Source organism: Melopsittacus undulatus, chromosome 9, assembly GCF_012275295.1.
Source record: "Melopsittacus undulatus isolate bMelUnd1 chromosome 9, bMelUnd1.mat.Z, whole genome shotgun sequence".
In the NCBI taxonomy this organism is placed as follows: Eukaryota; Metazoa; Chordata; class Aves; order Psittaciformes; family Psittaculidae; genus Melopsittacus; species Melopsittacus undulatus.
This window is the reverse complement of record NC_047535.1, coordinates 44,768,970-44,782,932: the sequence shown is the minus strand read 5'-3', so window position 1 is coordinate 44,782,932 and position 13,963 is coordinate 44,768,970. Positions and strand designations below refer to the sequence as shown.

The 13,963-nt window shown below is 45.5% G+C and overlaps 1 protein-coding gene across 2 annotated transcripts; it reads left to right on the top strand.

Annotated features, from left to right (window-relative positions):
- The first annotated feature begins 8,187 nt into the window (after nt 1–8,187).
- Nucleotides 8,188–13,583, top strand: THUMPD3 (THUMP domain containing 3). Of its 2 annotated transcripts, none has more exons than XM_034066391.1 (9): nt 8,188–8,504; nt 8,692–8,769; nt 9,261–9,800; nt 10,861–10,991; nt 11,405–11,474; nt 11,846–11,961; nt 12,159–12,266; nt 12,514–12,637; nt 12,891–13,583. In XM_034066391.1, exons 1-9 carry the CDS (start codon nt 8,289–8,291, stop codon nt 13,020–13,022), a joined length of 1,515 nt encoding a protein of 504 aa, XP_033922282.1. In that variant the 5' UTR covers nt 8,188–8,288; the 3' UTR covers nt 13,023–13,583. The 2 variants fall into 2 exon arrangements, with proteins under 2 accessions (XP_033922282.1, XP_033922281.1); XM_034066390.1 differs by having other exon boundaries at nt 12,156–12,266.
- Nucleotides 13,584–13,963: the final 380 nt, after the last annotated feature.

The following is a 13,963-nucleotide window of genomic DNA, read 5'->3' as shown; positions in this document are numbered from 1 at the left end:
TTCCCAACAAAACAAGCCTGCTCTAACTAAATCCAGTCCTATTACCAGCTTGTGCAATTCTCCCCAAGGGAAGCAGGAAATATCTTTCCTCCTGTCAGAGTTGAATTCATCTCAATGGGCTCTTCCCGTGCTAATCAGGAGATTTTTAGTGATGAGTAAGTGCAGCAAGTACCACCTCATGGCTGTTGCATTAGTGTGATTTCTGAGCTTCCATGGAAGACCAGCTCATGGAGCACAGGGAAGTGCCACCACCACTGCTCCAGCGCGAGTTCCAGGGATGGGTTCATACAGGCTCTGGTACCTCTTGGGATGTCACACCCCACACAGTGTCACCCTGCTCTGCCTCCCCTCAGGGCACACCTCTGCTGGGAAGGACAGACCCCACCAGGGTTTGATGTAAGGCTCTGCAAGAGCACAACCTCACTTAAACACTCCAGGTGTCCAGTGAGGTGCCAGTGATTTGCTTTTAGCTTCAGACTGCACAGAAAGGTCGGGCACATGGAAACTGTAGATGTTTACAGGAGACACCCACAGCTGCTTTGCCCTAAGTGGCACCCATGGGTGGATACCAGTTGGCTTGCTCAGTGTTATCAGGGCATCTGGCATCTCTAGGCTACTCAGGCTTCAAACATGGGAACATACCTGGTATGTTTCAAACACTTTTTGCTCTTTTCCTCATTGGGTGTTTATTTATTTACCACAGCATTTGCACACCTCATCATTTCATTGAATTTCTCATAACTACTTGAGACATGTTAGAGGTGGAACACTGCAACAGAGAGGATAATATTTCCAAGTATGTCTAAGTGGTGTAGGAGGCTAGGCTCCACTTACAGTGTGTAATCACACTGCAGCTCAACGCTCTGAAAAGCACTGGGATTTGGGCTTAAAGTAGCTTGTGTTATTATGGGGTGGAGAGTAAGTGGGCAGTGTTTTGCTGCCAGGAGGTCCACAGTACTGACCAGGGCATGCAGACAGTTCCTTCATAGTGCCATAATGGAGATGAATGGTTAAATACTCAGCAAGGGATCCAGAAAGCCATCTAAACCTAATCTAGCCAGCAGGAAATGTGGAGAAGGGAGGTATGGGTCAAACTCTAAAGCAGTTAAATACTTATTGTGTCCAACTTGAAATTCACCACCTGGCCCCTGGCATGTAAGACAAATTATCTTTTCCTCTGGAAAAATGGCCTTCACTACACCCACTACCTGGATTACATCTCCTTGCCCTGCCAGGTTCAGAAGCGGAGCTGGAATCCTGGTCAGCTTTGTCTCAGGAAGCACCTCAGCTCCTAGACCAGGCAATGGTCCAGTAAGTACTGACAGGGGACAAGTGACTACAACAGCAGAGACTTAACCCACACAGAGCTGGAACAAAGGGCTAGGACACCCACAGGGAAGTCTTCTTCTCTAGGTCATGTGGAAGAGGAGCTCTGATGGATCCTCTCCCTCCATCCAATTGACAAGACAAAAGAGAACCCATAAAGCTAACCACAGAAGGTTGCAGTACCTTTCTTTTGGGAAGGGATCAGGAGGAGGACGCTTTGATTTAAGAAAGAGATTGGTATCTCTGGATGAGTTCCCATGGGCACGTTGGGAAAAGAGAAGGTCATGTCTGAGAATGCTCCCAGTGCTTGGGCATGAACTGATGAACAGATTCAGGAATCATAGAATCATAGAATAGTTAGGATTAGAAAGGACCTCAAGATCATCTAGTTCCAACACCTCTGCCATGGGCAGGGACACCTCACACTAAACCATGTCACTCAAGGCTTCATCCAACCTGGTCTTGAACACTGCCAGGGATGGAGCATTCACAACCTCCCTGGGCAACCCTCTGGCTACAGCTTTTCAAGCACCCCTCCTTTTTACCCTCTAACTGTTAAATGGAGCAATGGTCTATAAAAATCTGCACCAGTCTGGAATACCTCGGGAACCCATTTTTAGTAACACTCAGCATCATGCAAATATTCACTTTGTTGGCATTTCTCTTAACAACCACACACACAGTGCAGTGATTTCCTGCCCATGTGCAAGACCTGTATACAGGGCTTCATTGGTGGTCTGCAGTGCATTGGTTTTCACCAAGGGTAAGTTGATACGATCTCTGGTACGGAGATCTCAGATAGCTAACCAGAGGGGAAATTCGCTATGAATGTAGGAAGAGATATAAACAGAGTACAACATTACTGTTTCTTGAGTTCCTTCAGATTTTGATTATCACAGTGAACCCAGGATTACCTTGAGATGAGCTTCATATGTATCTAGTAAAGGCAGGGAGGTTATCCCAGAAATTAATTCACTCTACTGTTTTCATATGTATTTAAAAGAAGCTATGGCTAAATAAGCAGAATATAGAAAGCACATAATTCTTACACAGACATGCGATTTTCTTCATATCCACAAGAAAATGCATGGAACTGTGTTTTTGCCGTTCACATATTTGGATCTAAAATGTCTTGTGACAACCAATAGATAACGCTCCTCTGTCCTGCAGTGTGACATGCTAATGCAAGGACAGAGACAGCTGGAAATGTATACATTCAAAACAAACAGGTGTCATGCAGCACTGAGTTACTAGGAGAAGGGTGGCTGAAATGCTTCTCTCCATTCAAGGACATTTCAGGCAATCAACTCTGTTGGTCCTGAAGTTGAACTCATCAAGTCGCCACAAACCACCTCAACTAAACGAGTGAAGGCAACAGCTCCTCCGCTAATGAAGTGTATCTGGAACCATTCTTGTGTTTTCCACCAGGCATTTCAGGCTATCTGCAGGCAGTATCCTGAAAACCCTGACCACTTCATCCTTCCCAACAGCTCCCAAGATTACAATGGACACTGGGACAGATGAAGTCAGAGACCATGAAAACTGAGCTACACCCATATTGCTCTGCCAGACCCAACACATGCTGCTGCTACAACACAAACCCAGGTCATCCTTGGATGAGAGACATCAGGGAAGCACCAACTGCACATCACTGATGTAGACATGCTTCTGCCTGACTGAACGGTTGACACATCTGAGTGACATGTGGCAGCTTACATGGGACTCCACTGCGAGAAGATGCCAAGGATTTGGATTGTGATGTTTAATTTGAATTAATTATGATGTTTTTCAGTCCAAAGTGACAGTTGAGATGGTCTGTAGTGAATTCCAGACACTGAAAAATATCAACTGTCTCACTTTCAAGGTTTTCTTTGATGTGAAGTTCTTAAGGTGATGTGTCATGGATATTAAATGTTCCTATCCTCCAGCTTTCCCATGACGGCCTGGAATATTTAGGGATCCCAGCACTCCTTTATGCTTTCTCATAAAAGTGGGTGCTCTGAGGAGCCCCACTTGTGCTGTTCTCCTCATGAAGACCAGGGTCCTCCTCAGGTATGTCTTGAGAGTCACAGGCTTTGCAGCTGTGTGTTGAGGGACCGGGTTAGAAGAAAACAGATTTCCTTGCTCAGAGACCTTCAACCTTTGCAAAACCAAGTGCTGGATGGGATTTATACAACACATCCTTGTCACTGCAGGACAAATCACACCCGTTCACACCAAATTCATTCTACAACTCTGAAATTAACTCAATATAAGCTGTTTGTCCAGGCAAGGCAGGTGTAGACAAAACTTGCTGTCTCTAAATCTGTTTATGCCCCACCAAATTAATGAAACCAATCCAAGAAGTTAATTTCATTTATTCTAGTCCAAGTCAAGCAAGAACATTGAACACCTTTCACTGCTTTCATGGAACTGTTGGTGGTGTGAAGTTCTGGGTGCACATCACATTTCTTGCTAGATGATGCTCCCTCAGCTGAGTTTTCATTCAGCACACCTCATAGAGGACAAACCTGGGTTTCTCAGGCAGAGGTGTGCACGATCCAGCACTGAATGGCTTCATCAGTCTCATATTTTAAGCACATCTTCTACATTTTATAGTATGAGCTTGTTGTTCTTTTATGGCCTTATCACTCATCTGCACACAGCTCTGCAACCAACATGCTGCCCATACAGAGGCTGCCAATTGAGGCTTATTTGTTCATGTGCAAAACCTGCTGGGGACGGGAAAGGTGGGACCCCTCTGTTAACCCCTTGTTAACAAAATGCCTCCAGTAATAAGGGTTTGCTATGCAATTTCTCATTTTAAGTTGTTAACTATTTGGCTTGGGTTATCACCCACCAGCTTCAGTTCACACCTCTTCTGAGCAAGGCACAGGGCTCACCAGTGCTACCATAAATATGAACTCTCTGCCATTCAGTAACCATTAAGTTGCCAATTCACCCCTCTTCTGTTCTCTGGGGTTTAAAATAACATGACCTTATACTTCAGCTGCAGATCCCCAAACACTACACTATATTACCTTTCTCTCCCATATAGGAAATAGTAATACTTAAGAAAAATGAAGTAACTTGATGAAGAAAACTGCTAGGGAATGGCTTCTGCCCCCAGCCCACAGCTCTGCCAGTAGGAAGAGCCACCAGGTCTTGATGCCCCAGAGCATCCCACTGCCTGCCTCACTGCCCAGTGCTCCTGCTCGCAAGAGCTGGCTCTGCCTCACTGGAAGGCATTGCAGTTCCAAATGGAAGTGTGCCAGCCCCTCACCAGCAGCACAGAGGGAAGCTGCTCTCACAGGCTGTCTGACTGACAGCGGTTTGCAAACACACGGGCATTTCAATCCCCCACAGTCCATGCTAACAACTCCCCCTGCCCCATAGGTTTTGCTGCAATCTGACTTGCTGCAGTGCACCTTGTCCCAGCGCAGTGCATCCTTCTCATGCTGCCCTAGGGCCAACAAGCATTCATTTGCTTGATTTTCGCTTCTAAGATTCAGAGCTGTTCACCAAAAGACTCCAGAGACTTTCTGAAGACTCTGATCCCTGCAAAACAGGGGCATGGTGGTGCACAAACAACCCAAGTGGCACCCGAGCTTTGGAGAACGGAAAGGATTTGGCTGTTTGAGGTTCTTGGGAGGTTTGTTGGTTTGTTTGCTTCTCTATCTCTAGCCAAACAACATCTTTTGAAAACAACATTTCTGAATGGTTTGTTACCGAGTCACCTTATTTAGGTCTGAACTGAAAGAATCGATCCAGTTACCCAACAGGTCACCTAGAAGAAAACCCAAACACCCAAAAAAGACAGAAACCCCAATTTATTTCATGGGGGAAGCTAGTAACAAAAAAGAAAAGAAAACCCCAATTCACCACATAGAGACCCAAACCATGCTTCTTAAAAGCAAACCTGCAAATTATGCCAAAGTCAGACAGCAAGTCGGTGGCAAACTAACCACAGAGCTCTGTGCACAGTCATATGCCTATTCTGAGGTACCTGATGATGCAAAATCCAGTTTATTCTTTATCTTCATCCTATAGTCCCAGTTACAGCATAAGTTATTTGGTTTAATACATTAAGTTTTCTGTAAATGTTCTTCAGTTATATGCCAATATTATAAGACAAACAATTTACTCCAGGATAATATTAGGACACTTTCTTTAGTTGGATGGTTGCTGTTTCCATCACTCTGTTGATTAACCCTGAAGAGCAAGAGTGAAGAAAACCACCGTGTCCTCTGGGATTCAGCTGTTTGAAGCACACCTTCCAAATGGACAGACCCAATTCACCCAGTGCACAAAACCTTCCACACAAATGGACAGCAATGCTCCTCTTCAGGTATGCACTAAACCAGCCGTGAAATCGATGCTGCCAGCTCATCAGGAACCGCTTCAGTCTGTAAGAAGCCTAACAGATCTACCCAACAGGTACCTTCTTGCTTTAACTGGAGGTTTCCTCTGGTGCGAGCCAGTTTGATTTCTTGGCTCTGGGAACAGGGGTTCATAATGGGCATGAAAATACAACTGGTTTCTCTTGAAGGCAGTTTATTGCTTTTTTCTCCTACCGAAACACATGTCTGATATTATCTATATGTAAAAAACACATTGGCTGTTTGCATAAATGAGAACGTGTATGCTACTACTCACAGAACAGCATGGCAACAATCTACATTTGCAACACTATCTCCCAGCTTATTTGTTTATGCAGCCCCAATGACCAACATATCTATGGTCTGGTTTTATTGAAAGAGATAGAAATGACATAATACACAGTTGGAATACAAAGAGTGCCATCTCACAGTCACTCAAGAAGTCTTTGAAATATACAGGAGCTTTCTATAACTGAGGGTTGATCAAGGAATGAGAATGTAAGTACTTAGATTCCATGGAAACTGTTCTGGGTTTTGCCAGGTCAGCTCTTTTCTGTCCCATAGAGTGCTGCTGTGCCATCCCCACAGGGCATCACCACGTTCCCACTGAAAGCAACTGCAATGTTTTCCCAAGGGTTCAACAAATAACATGGATTTCAGTGGCAGCCAAGGACACACAGACGGCTGATTCTGCGCCCTCCAGATCGTGTGGGAGGCCTGTCCTCTAATTCACTGTGTGGGACCCTTCTCAGGATCAGATCTGAACAGAACGCTGTCAGTGTGCCTCCCACACAGGAGGGTTCGTCCTGAATCCTCAGGCAAAAATCCTCCTCACTCCCACTGTCACACGTGGTGCTGTGCAGAGCTGGTCTGAGTGGTTTTGCCTCCGTCATTCACAAAGGTGACATCTCCCCCTGTTTAAGCTGAAGGATGTTTCAGCTCTACATCCACAGAGCACATCAGGAGTTTCTGGGAGGAAAGCTGCAAGCAAAGTGGGGCATTATGCTAAGGGTCTCACATGGGTATTAGACAAACAGCTATCTTCAGGACCTGGCCACTGCCAGGAAATGGTTCTGCAAGTGGTGCTTGGACAGATTTCAGGAGCTGAAGCAAGGCAGGCTCATTACCGGTTCTCACCTTTCAATCTGAGACCAGCTGGGAATGGTCAGAGCTGCTGATAGACCAGACATATGGGATTAATTTAAGTGCCTGGCAAATACCTTCACCAAAGCATGCTGAAAGGTCTGCTGCTGAGAGCAGCTCAGCAGTACGAGCTCATCATCCCACTTGATCCACAAAGCTCTTCCTCGCTATAGGCATTGCTGCAGCATAGAGCAAAACCTGCTTAGCATGGATGTGAGCAGCAAGACGCACACCCCAGGACCCAGCCTGCTGGTGTGCCCGTGTGGTGCTGCAGACATGGAGCAGGATGCTCCGATCCCCTGGCTAGCAAAGCACTCCAGCTTCATCTGCACCTTGTAAACACTGCAGTAAAGGGGCAGCATCAGGGGCTGCTCCAACAGTTACATGGGATATAAGTTTATGCAGTGCCATCGCACCCAGAATTGTGGAACTGCCACCGCACTGGAGAGATCTCTCAGGGTGCCAGCTACAGATCACAAGATGCAAGCATATGCCAGTGGTTTTCTGTGCTTTAGCTTATTTTTAAGTCCTCATCATAGAGCCCATTTCACAGGAACTCTCTGCAGTGTGTTTATGACCCAAATTCCATGGTTTAAATTCTGTATTTTCAGACTCAAATCACAAGTTAAAAATAAACTGATGGCATAAACCCCACACCTTCCCTCTCCGAGACACACTCACACACATACGAAAGCAAAGCAGTGCTTCAGAAGGCTGAATGGCAAGAGCAGTGCTCGAGGCACCCTGCGTGTCACTGAAATGCCAGAGCGGAATCAGAACGTACTTGGGAAACCAAACCCAAACAGTGCTGGTGCCAGCACTGCCACTGAGGAGGAAGAGCTGCAGGGGCAAGCTGGGTTCACATCTATAATCCAGCGCTGGGAATGGGTGAAGATGCCCATGGCAGGTGGCTGGAGCTCAATGACCTTCAAGGTCCCTTTGGACACAAACCAATCTGTGATTGATTGATTCTATGATTTGGGGAGGATGGAAACAGTGCTTCTTCAGTTTCATACAGTTCACACTTTGTCACACTGATGCAGCCATGGTTATGAAGGTATTTACAGTGGCCTGTCTCTCTTTCTGTGCCTCCTAAAAGAAACCCATATAGCGGTTAGGTTCTTAATTACAACTCAGTTCTGGTGCAGGACACGTTCCCAGAGCAGCATCCCGAGGATCCAGGGAATTCGGTACTTTAGAACATGGGGAATGGGGCAGTGCCACCCATGCTCTGACACCGCACACAGAGCGCTCTGCTGCCTCCGCCCCGCTCACCGCCCCCAGCCCCGGTGCTGCAGCCTCCGGCCAGCAGGGGGCGCTGTCGCCCCGCGGCTAGTCGGTCTGTGCGCGGCCCGGAAGCGGAAGGGGCCGGCGGCGCGTGGCGCTGTGTGTGCCGGTGGCGGTGCCGGTTGGGCTGTAGCGGTGTCCGGTCACACCGGGTCTGGGGCTGCCCGCCGGGACATGGCGGAGGCCGCCAGCCATGCGGGGTCACCGGATCCCGGTGCAGGCCTGGCTGGGGACGGCGCGGAGCTGGCGGCCGTCATCGGCGCCACCGTGCCCACCGGCTTCGAGCTGATGGCGGCCGAGGAGGTGCAGGAGAAGCTGGGCTCGGCCTCCCGCATCAGCAGGGACCGCGGCAAGATCTACTTCGAGGTCCCGGCCCAGGCCCTGCCGCAGGTCCGCTCCCTGCCGGGGCCGCGGCCGGTACCGGGGCGGTTGTGCCGCGGCCGTGGCGGTGGGCAGCGGCCGGGCCCCCGCTCCCGAGGCGGAGTGGGAGAGCACGGCCCCTGGCTGACGGCAGCGAGCACCGTCCCCTCCGCAGGCCTGGCCGGTAATGTGCTCCGCGCTTTCTCGTTTCTTCCAGGTCCATCGCCTAAGGTCAGTGGATAACTTGTTTGTTGTTGTGCAAGAGTTCAAAGACTATCAGTTTAAAGAAACCAAGGTGAGTTACTCCTCATCCCTCAGCTGGGTCTGGGGTTTGTAGTGTGTTTTTAACGTAGCACTAGTTGCAGAAAGTATTCTGTTTTATGAGCAAGTTGAGGGGTTATTTGTGGTATTATCCTGATTCCTCTTTGCTGATCTGTCAAACAAAAGCATGGTCATGTTGTCTAACGTCATTTCTTCAGTTAAATATGTTGCATGGACAAAATCTGGGGTGAAAGCTAATGTCAGGCTTGGAGGCCACACAGACACAGAACAATGAATTATCACTTCAGTCATTTTAGTGTTAGGTGTCTACTTGACAAGACACAATTAAATACTATGACTTCTGTGTCATTCAGTGGCATTCTACCATAAGTAGAACAAAACACTATAAGCTTTACTTAAACGTAGTGGGCATATGGTTAGGAAACTAGTTTGAGAGGCTTTGGGAAATGATAGTTTTTGAAGGGATGGAATGACTACAAAGCACAACTTTTTTGTCTGTTAAAGGAAGATGCTCTAAAGGATTTGGAAGATTTGGTTAAAAAGCTGCCCTGGACTGATCCATTGAAAGTTTGGGAGCTGAACAACAGCTTGAAAAAGAAAAAGACAAAACGCAAAAAACACAATCTGCAGAGTACTGTGAGGAAAGAGAAGCTGAATAGCAACGGAGAGGAGAAAGAAGCAGATCAAAAAGACATCAAGAGAGAGGAGGACTGTGCCCAAGATACTGCAGGTGTGGAACCCGCTGATGGCCAGGATACAGAAAAGACAACAGAAGTGGCATCCCAAAATGAGGAAGAGGAGGAAGAGGGTAACAACGAGCAGTCAGATGCTAAAGATGACTTGCAGGCAGGTGATGGGACTGAAACCAAGGCCAGTGACAGCAGGACGAGCAATGGAGAGGCGAAGATGTTGAAGTTCCGTGTGACGTGCAATAGAGCAGGAGACAAGCACAGTTTTACCTCAAACGAGGCTGCGAGAGACTTCGGTGGAGCCGTGCAGGAGCACTTCCAGTGGAAAGCTGACATGACTAATTTTGATGTGGAGGTACAGTGTTGTGCCTTGGAAATACCTGCATTTCTGTTGTAAAATCTCTTAGTTCTGATGCACAGAGATCTCCAGATGACTCTGGAACTGAAAATTGAAATGCTGAAGTCATGGCCCCCCCAGAGGCATTTATTTTATGGGCACATCCCATGTGTCCTGACATCCCACCGCTTGCCTTGGCCATCCATCATAGTGATCCCTTTTGTTGGCCCAATGTGCCCCCCCACATGTCCTCTCTTTGGGTCCCTCTTTTGCTCTGCAAATGCTACTGGTTTCTTGAGTTAGCTGATTCACATCACCCGAGTTGGTGCCCAAAACCTTTCCCCTCTCCCTCAATTGCAGCAAAAGCTCCAGTACCTAGTATTGCTTCCTCCTCTAGTATTTAGTCTTACTCATATTTAAATACAACATAAGTGCTTTCTGCTTTACTTTCACCCTCAATGAATCTTTCCTTAATCTGCTGTTTCGTATGGGTGTAAGTTAACAGAAGATGCACTATCTGGAAGCTGTAGTTTATGGGTGAGGGGGCAGAAACGGTTAACATTAACTGTCCAGTATCTGCTCCTTTTCATAGGGAAGGCAGAAGTTAGGTGAGAACTGGTCCACTGTTTTTGAGGGGCAGAAACCCCAATGTTTTCTTGCAGGTATGTGAAGAGGTGGCCTGCTGCCCTAGAGCAAGTTTTTCACCTTCCAGGTTAATACAGTGGAGGGGACTAGAAATGTGATTTGATTGCTGCTTTGCAGATGCTTCACTGTGACTTGCAGGACCCAACTTCTCCCCTGTACTTATAAAACACAACTGTCAAAAAATCGGCATCACGGTTATAGCAGTTTCTGAACTCATGTATAAAATGCTCTGTGTGAATGAGGGAATGTGTGAATGCTCTCCAGAATGTTGTCCGTTGTTGCCATAAAGCGGTGCATTGCTTCTCTTCAAGGAGTGCTCTTTTGTAAGTAGTTCATGTTTTTTAAATTGCCACTTTGAAGTCTCATATTTACCAGTCATAGTATGGATAACTTCTGTTTGCTCGTGAAATTTAGCTCAAGCTTTTTCCTCTAGGTTCTTCTGAATATTCACAATAATGAAGTAGTTGTGGGTATTGCATTAACAGAAGAGAGTCTTCACAGACGGAATATTACACATTTTGGACCCACAACTCTGCGTTCAACTCTCGCTTATGGAATGCTTAGGTCAGTGCAATCACATAGTATTGTACCATTCTCAGTTAACAAGTAATTTTGTTTTGGAAATTAGATCCTTTGTCCACCCACCCCTTCCTCAAAAACCTTTTTCTGTTAATTCTTAAAGAAAGGAAGAAAATAAGCATGGTTGCTGAAGCAGTGTGCTTTGTAATTGACAGTGGATGTTCTCCAGCTAAGCAAAGTAAACATTTGCTGTGTTAGCCAACAAAATTCTGTATCCCATGCTTGAAAGTATTTCCCTGTACTGCTGTTTATAAAATGCTAATTAATGAAGGGGGGGGGATTCACATAGGAGGTTTTTTTGTTGGAATCAGAGTGATTAAAATAGTCCCATTTTCCTTCCTTACAGAAATTCATGTTTTAAAGACTTTTCTCACCACGTCTTTTCCTCTGTTCCTTAGGCTCTGTGATCCACAGCCAACGGATATCATAATTGATCCTATGTGTGGTACAGGTGCAATACCAATAGAGGTGATTACTCCTTTATCTTATAACTTATAAAACATGACAGTATGTGCAGCTGAATGATACCTCTAAGTTCCCTTGTTAATAACTGAGCAGTGAACTACAGAAGTGTCTCAGCAGCTTTTAAACAGGTGCCCTTTTTGTAAGGGATGTTATTTTGCTTCCCAAACCTGTAGCAGGAAGAAACTAAATCTGAAAGTACTTTAAAATTTTAAGGTTCATAATACCTGTAACAGGTACAGGATTTTAGAATCATTGACATCCACCTCCAGTTGCTTTGTTGTATTCTGTCATGTTTGAGTGATTCTCCTGTTTGTTTTGTTTTAAATTCATCAGTTTTGATGCTAGTGTTGCTTGTTGTCAATATTTCCCCCCAGGGAGCTACGGAATGGCCTAGCTGCTACCACATTGCTGGTGATAACAACCCCCAAGCTGTAAAGAGAGCAGCAAACAACATCTGTTCTTTACTAAAGAAAAACGAGAATAAAGAAAGGTGAGAAGTGCAAAGAAAGAAGTGTTTTTTGTTTTCCTGTAGTACTGTGTGCAGAGAATTCCATTTTGCATTCATGCATTTGACTGTCTTGTTCGTATTTTCCCGTTTGTTCTTTTTGCCCACATTATAGACCTCCTCAGTTTAAAAATACTCTCCATAAACTGTGTCTGAGATAACCATCCTTGCATTTGCAGCAGTGCTTCCCCGGGCATACCCTTAGACATCATCCAGTGGGATATTTGCAATCTCCCTTTGCGGACTGGATCTGTGGACATCATTGTGTCAGACATGCCGTTTGGAAAGAGGTGATGTATTGCTGGTAAAGGTGCTGTGCTGAGCTGCTGCTGCTGCATATGCTTGCCTGTCCAGGGTTAGGATTCTCCCTCCTTAGTTACTTAGCTAATTGAGAAGTATTATATATACTTTATATTAAAAATTGAGGTTGAAATTCATAGTAAACATAGTCCTGAATGAGCTAATCCATGTGTGAAAGACCAACAACACTTAACTATTTTTCAGTGATCACAAAGGGAATCTTAATTTATGTTGCAGAATTGGGTCCAAGAAGAAGAACTGGGATCTGTATCCAGCGTGCTTGATGGAGATGGGCCGGATCTGCACACCAGGGACAGGCAGGGCTGTGCTGCTTACACAGGACAAGAAATGCTTTGCCAAGGTATGTTCTGTGAAATAAAATCAAACCTGCTTACAGTTGGAAACATATTGAGGAAAGATTGAAAGCTGTCTTTATGACAGAAGGTGATCTATTTCTAGAGCAATAATTAGTAACATTTAAACACAGTTTTGGACCTGAGGAGTCATTTGACATTTTGCTCAGATATGATTTAGAATAATAAAAAATAATTTAAAGCAAATTTGCTCTTGTCTGGAAGCCACCACTACTCTTTGGCTGTGTATTTTCCTTGTAGGCGTTGTCACGACTGGGCCACATCTGGCGCAGAGCTCAGACTGTGTGGGTAAATGTCGGGGGCCTTCACGCTGCAGTGTACCTCCTGAGGCGCACCTGGGAAAGAGCAGAAGAGAAACGATTGTTCTGGTAACCTGCACAGAAGAAGAGACACCACCAGTACTTGTTGAATTGTGGTTTGGCAAAGCAGATAACCAAGAGCATAGGCCTGTCATTTCCTTAATAAAATCCCAAACAACCTGTGTAGGATTGTGTAACACAAATACTAAACCAGGGATCAACTTAAGAGCTGCTGCTTTTACTATGTTCTAAAACGTTGTTATTTAAATCACCTCTTTACTCCCCACCACGCAAGAGGGGTGAAAGTCTGTAGTGGAATTAGTAATGCTTTCCTTTGCCTTAGTCTTCTCTACCATTTTCAGTGTAGTTTTCAGTTCAATGTTTGTTTCCTCTCCTTACAGTAGAAAACATGTTGAGGCAGCTTTGGAGGTAATGGTTAATTTATTTCCCAAACTGTAGAAATTGTATCTGAAAGTGACTAACAAGACTACTAAGACTGCTGCCCTAAGGGTTATAGGTAGCATCTCTTTAATGTAGGATTCTTCCAGATTGAACTTTTGTAGTTTATATCGTTGGCCAAATGTACACTAAGATAATAAACCACTGTCTGTTTCGTTACGGTCTGATAAGCAGATGCCAATTAGCAAACAGGATGCTGATGCTACTGTTTTTCATGCCTGTTACCTCAACTTAGTGCTAGCTATTAGTAAACATCTCATCCATCTTTTAATGTACCACTGCCGTGGGTGAGGGGACACACACACGCAGCCTTAGCAAACTAACTATAGTTTCTACTGGAGAATGTTTAGCAGTTCTGTTAGCAAGTTAGTGTTTTCAGTGTGCTGTAGGCACATCCAGGTGGCATTATGTTTAAATTTGAGGTGATTTAAGTGCCACAATAATTACCAAAATATTACCTGTTGAATAACTTGAAGTTGTAAGTATTTTTTCCTCCTGTAAACGTACTGTGATTTCTCAAGCCGCTTCCTTGGCTCAGAACACGAGTTTGCCATT

What these genes read in the sequence shown, in the direction of transcription:
- THUMPD3 (XM_034066390.1), top strand. Translation starts at nt 8,289, where the DNA reads ATGGCGGAGGCCGCCAGCCATGCGGGGTCACCGGATCCCGGTGCAGGC. An exon ending in CTCGCTTATGGAATGCTTAG is followed by an intron (nt 10,992 to 11,404) that starts GTCAGTGCAATC and finishes TCTGTTCCTTAG; the next exon opens with GCTCTGTGATCCACAGCCAA. An exon ending in AAAAACGAGAATAAAGAAAG is followed by an intron (nt 11,962 to 12,155) that starts GTGAGAAGTGCA and finishes TTGCATTTGCAG; the next exon opens with CAGTGCTTCCCCGGGCATAC.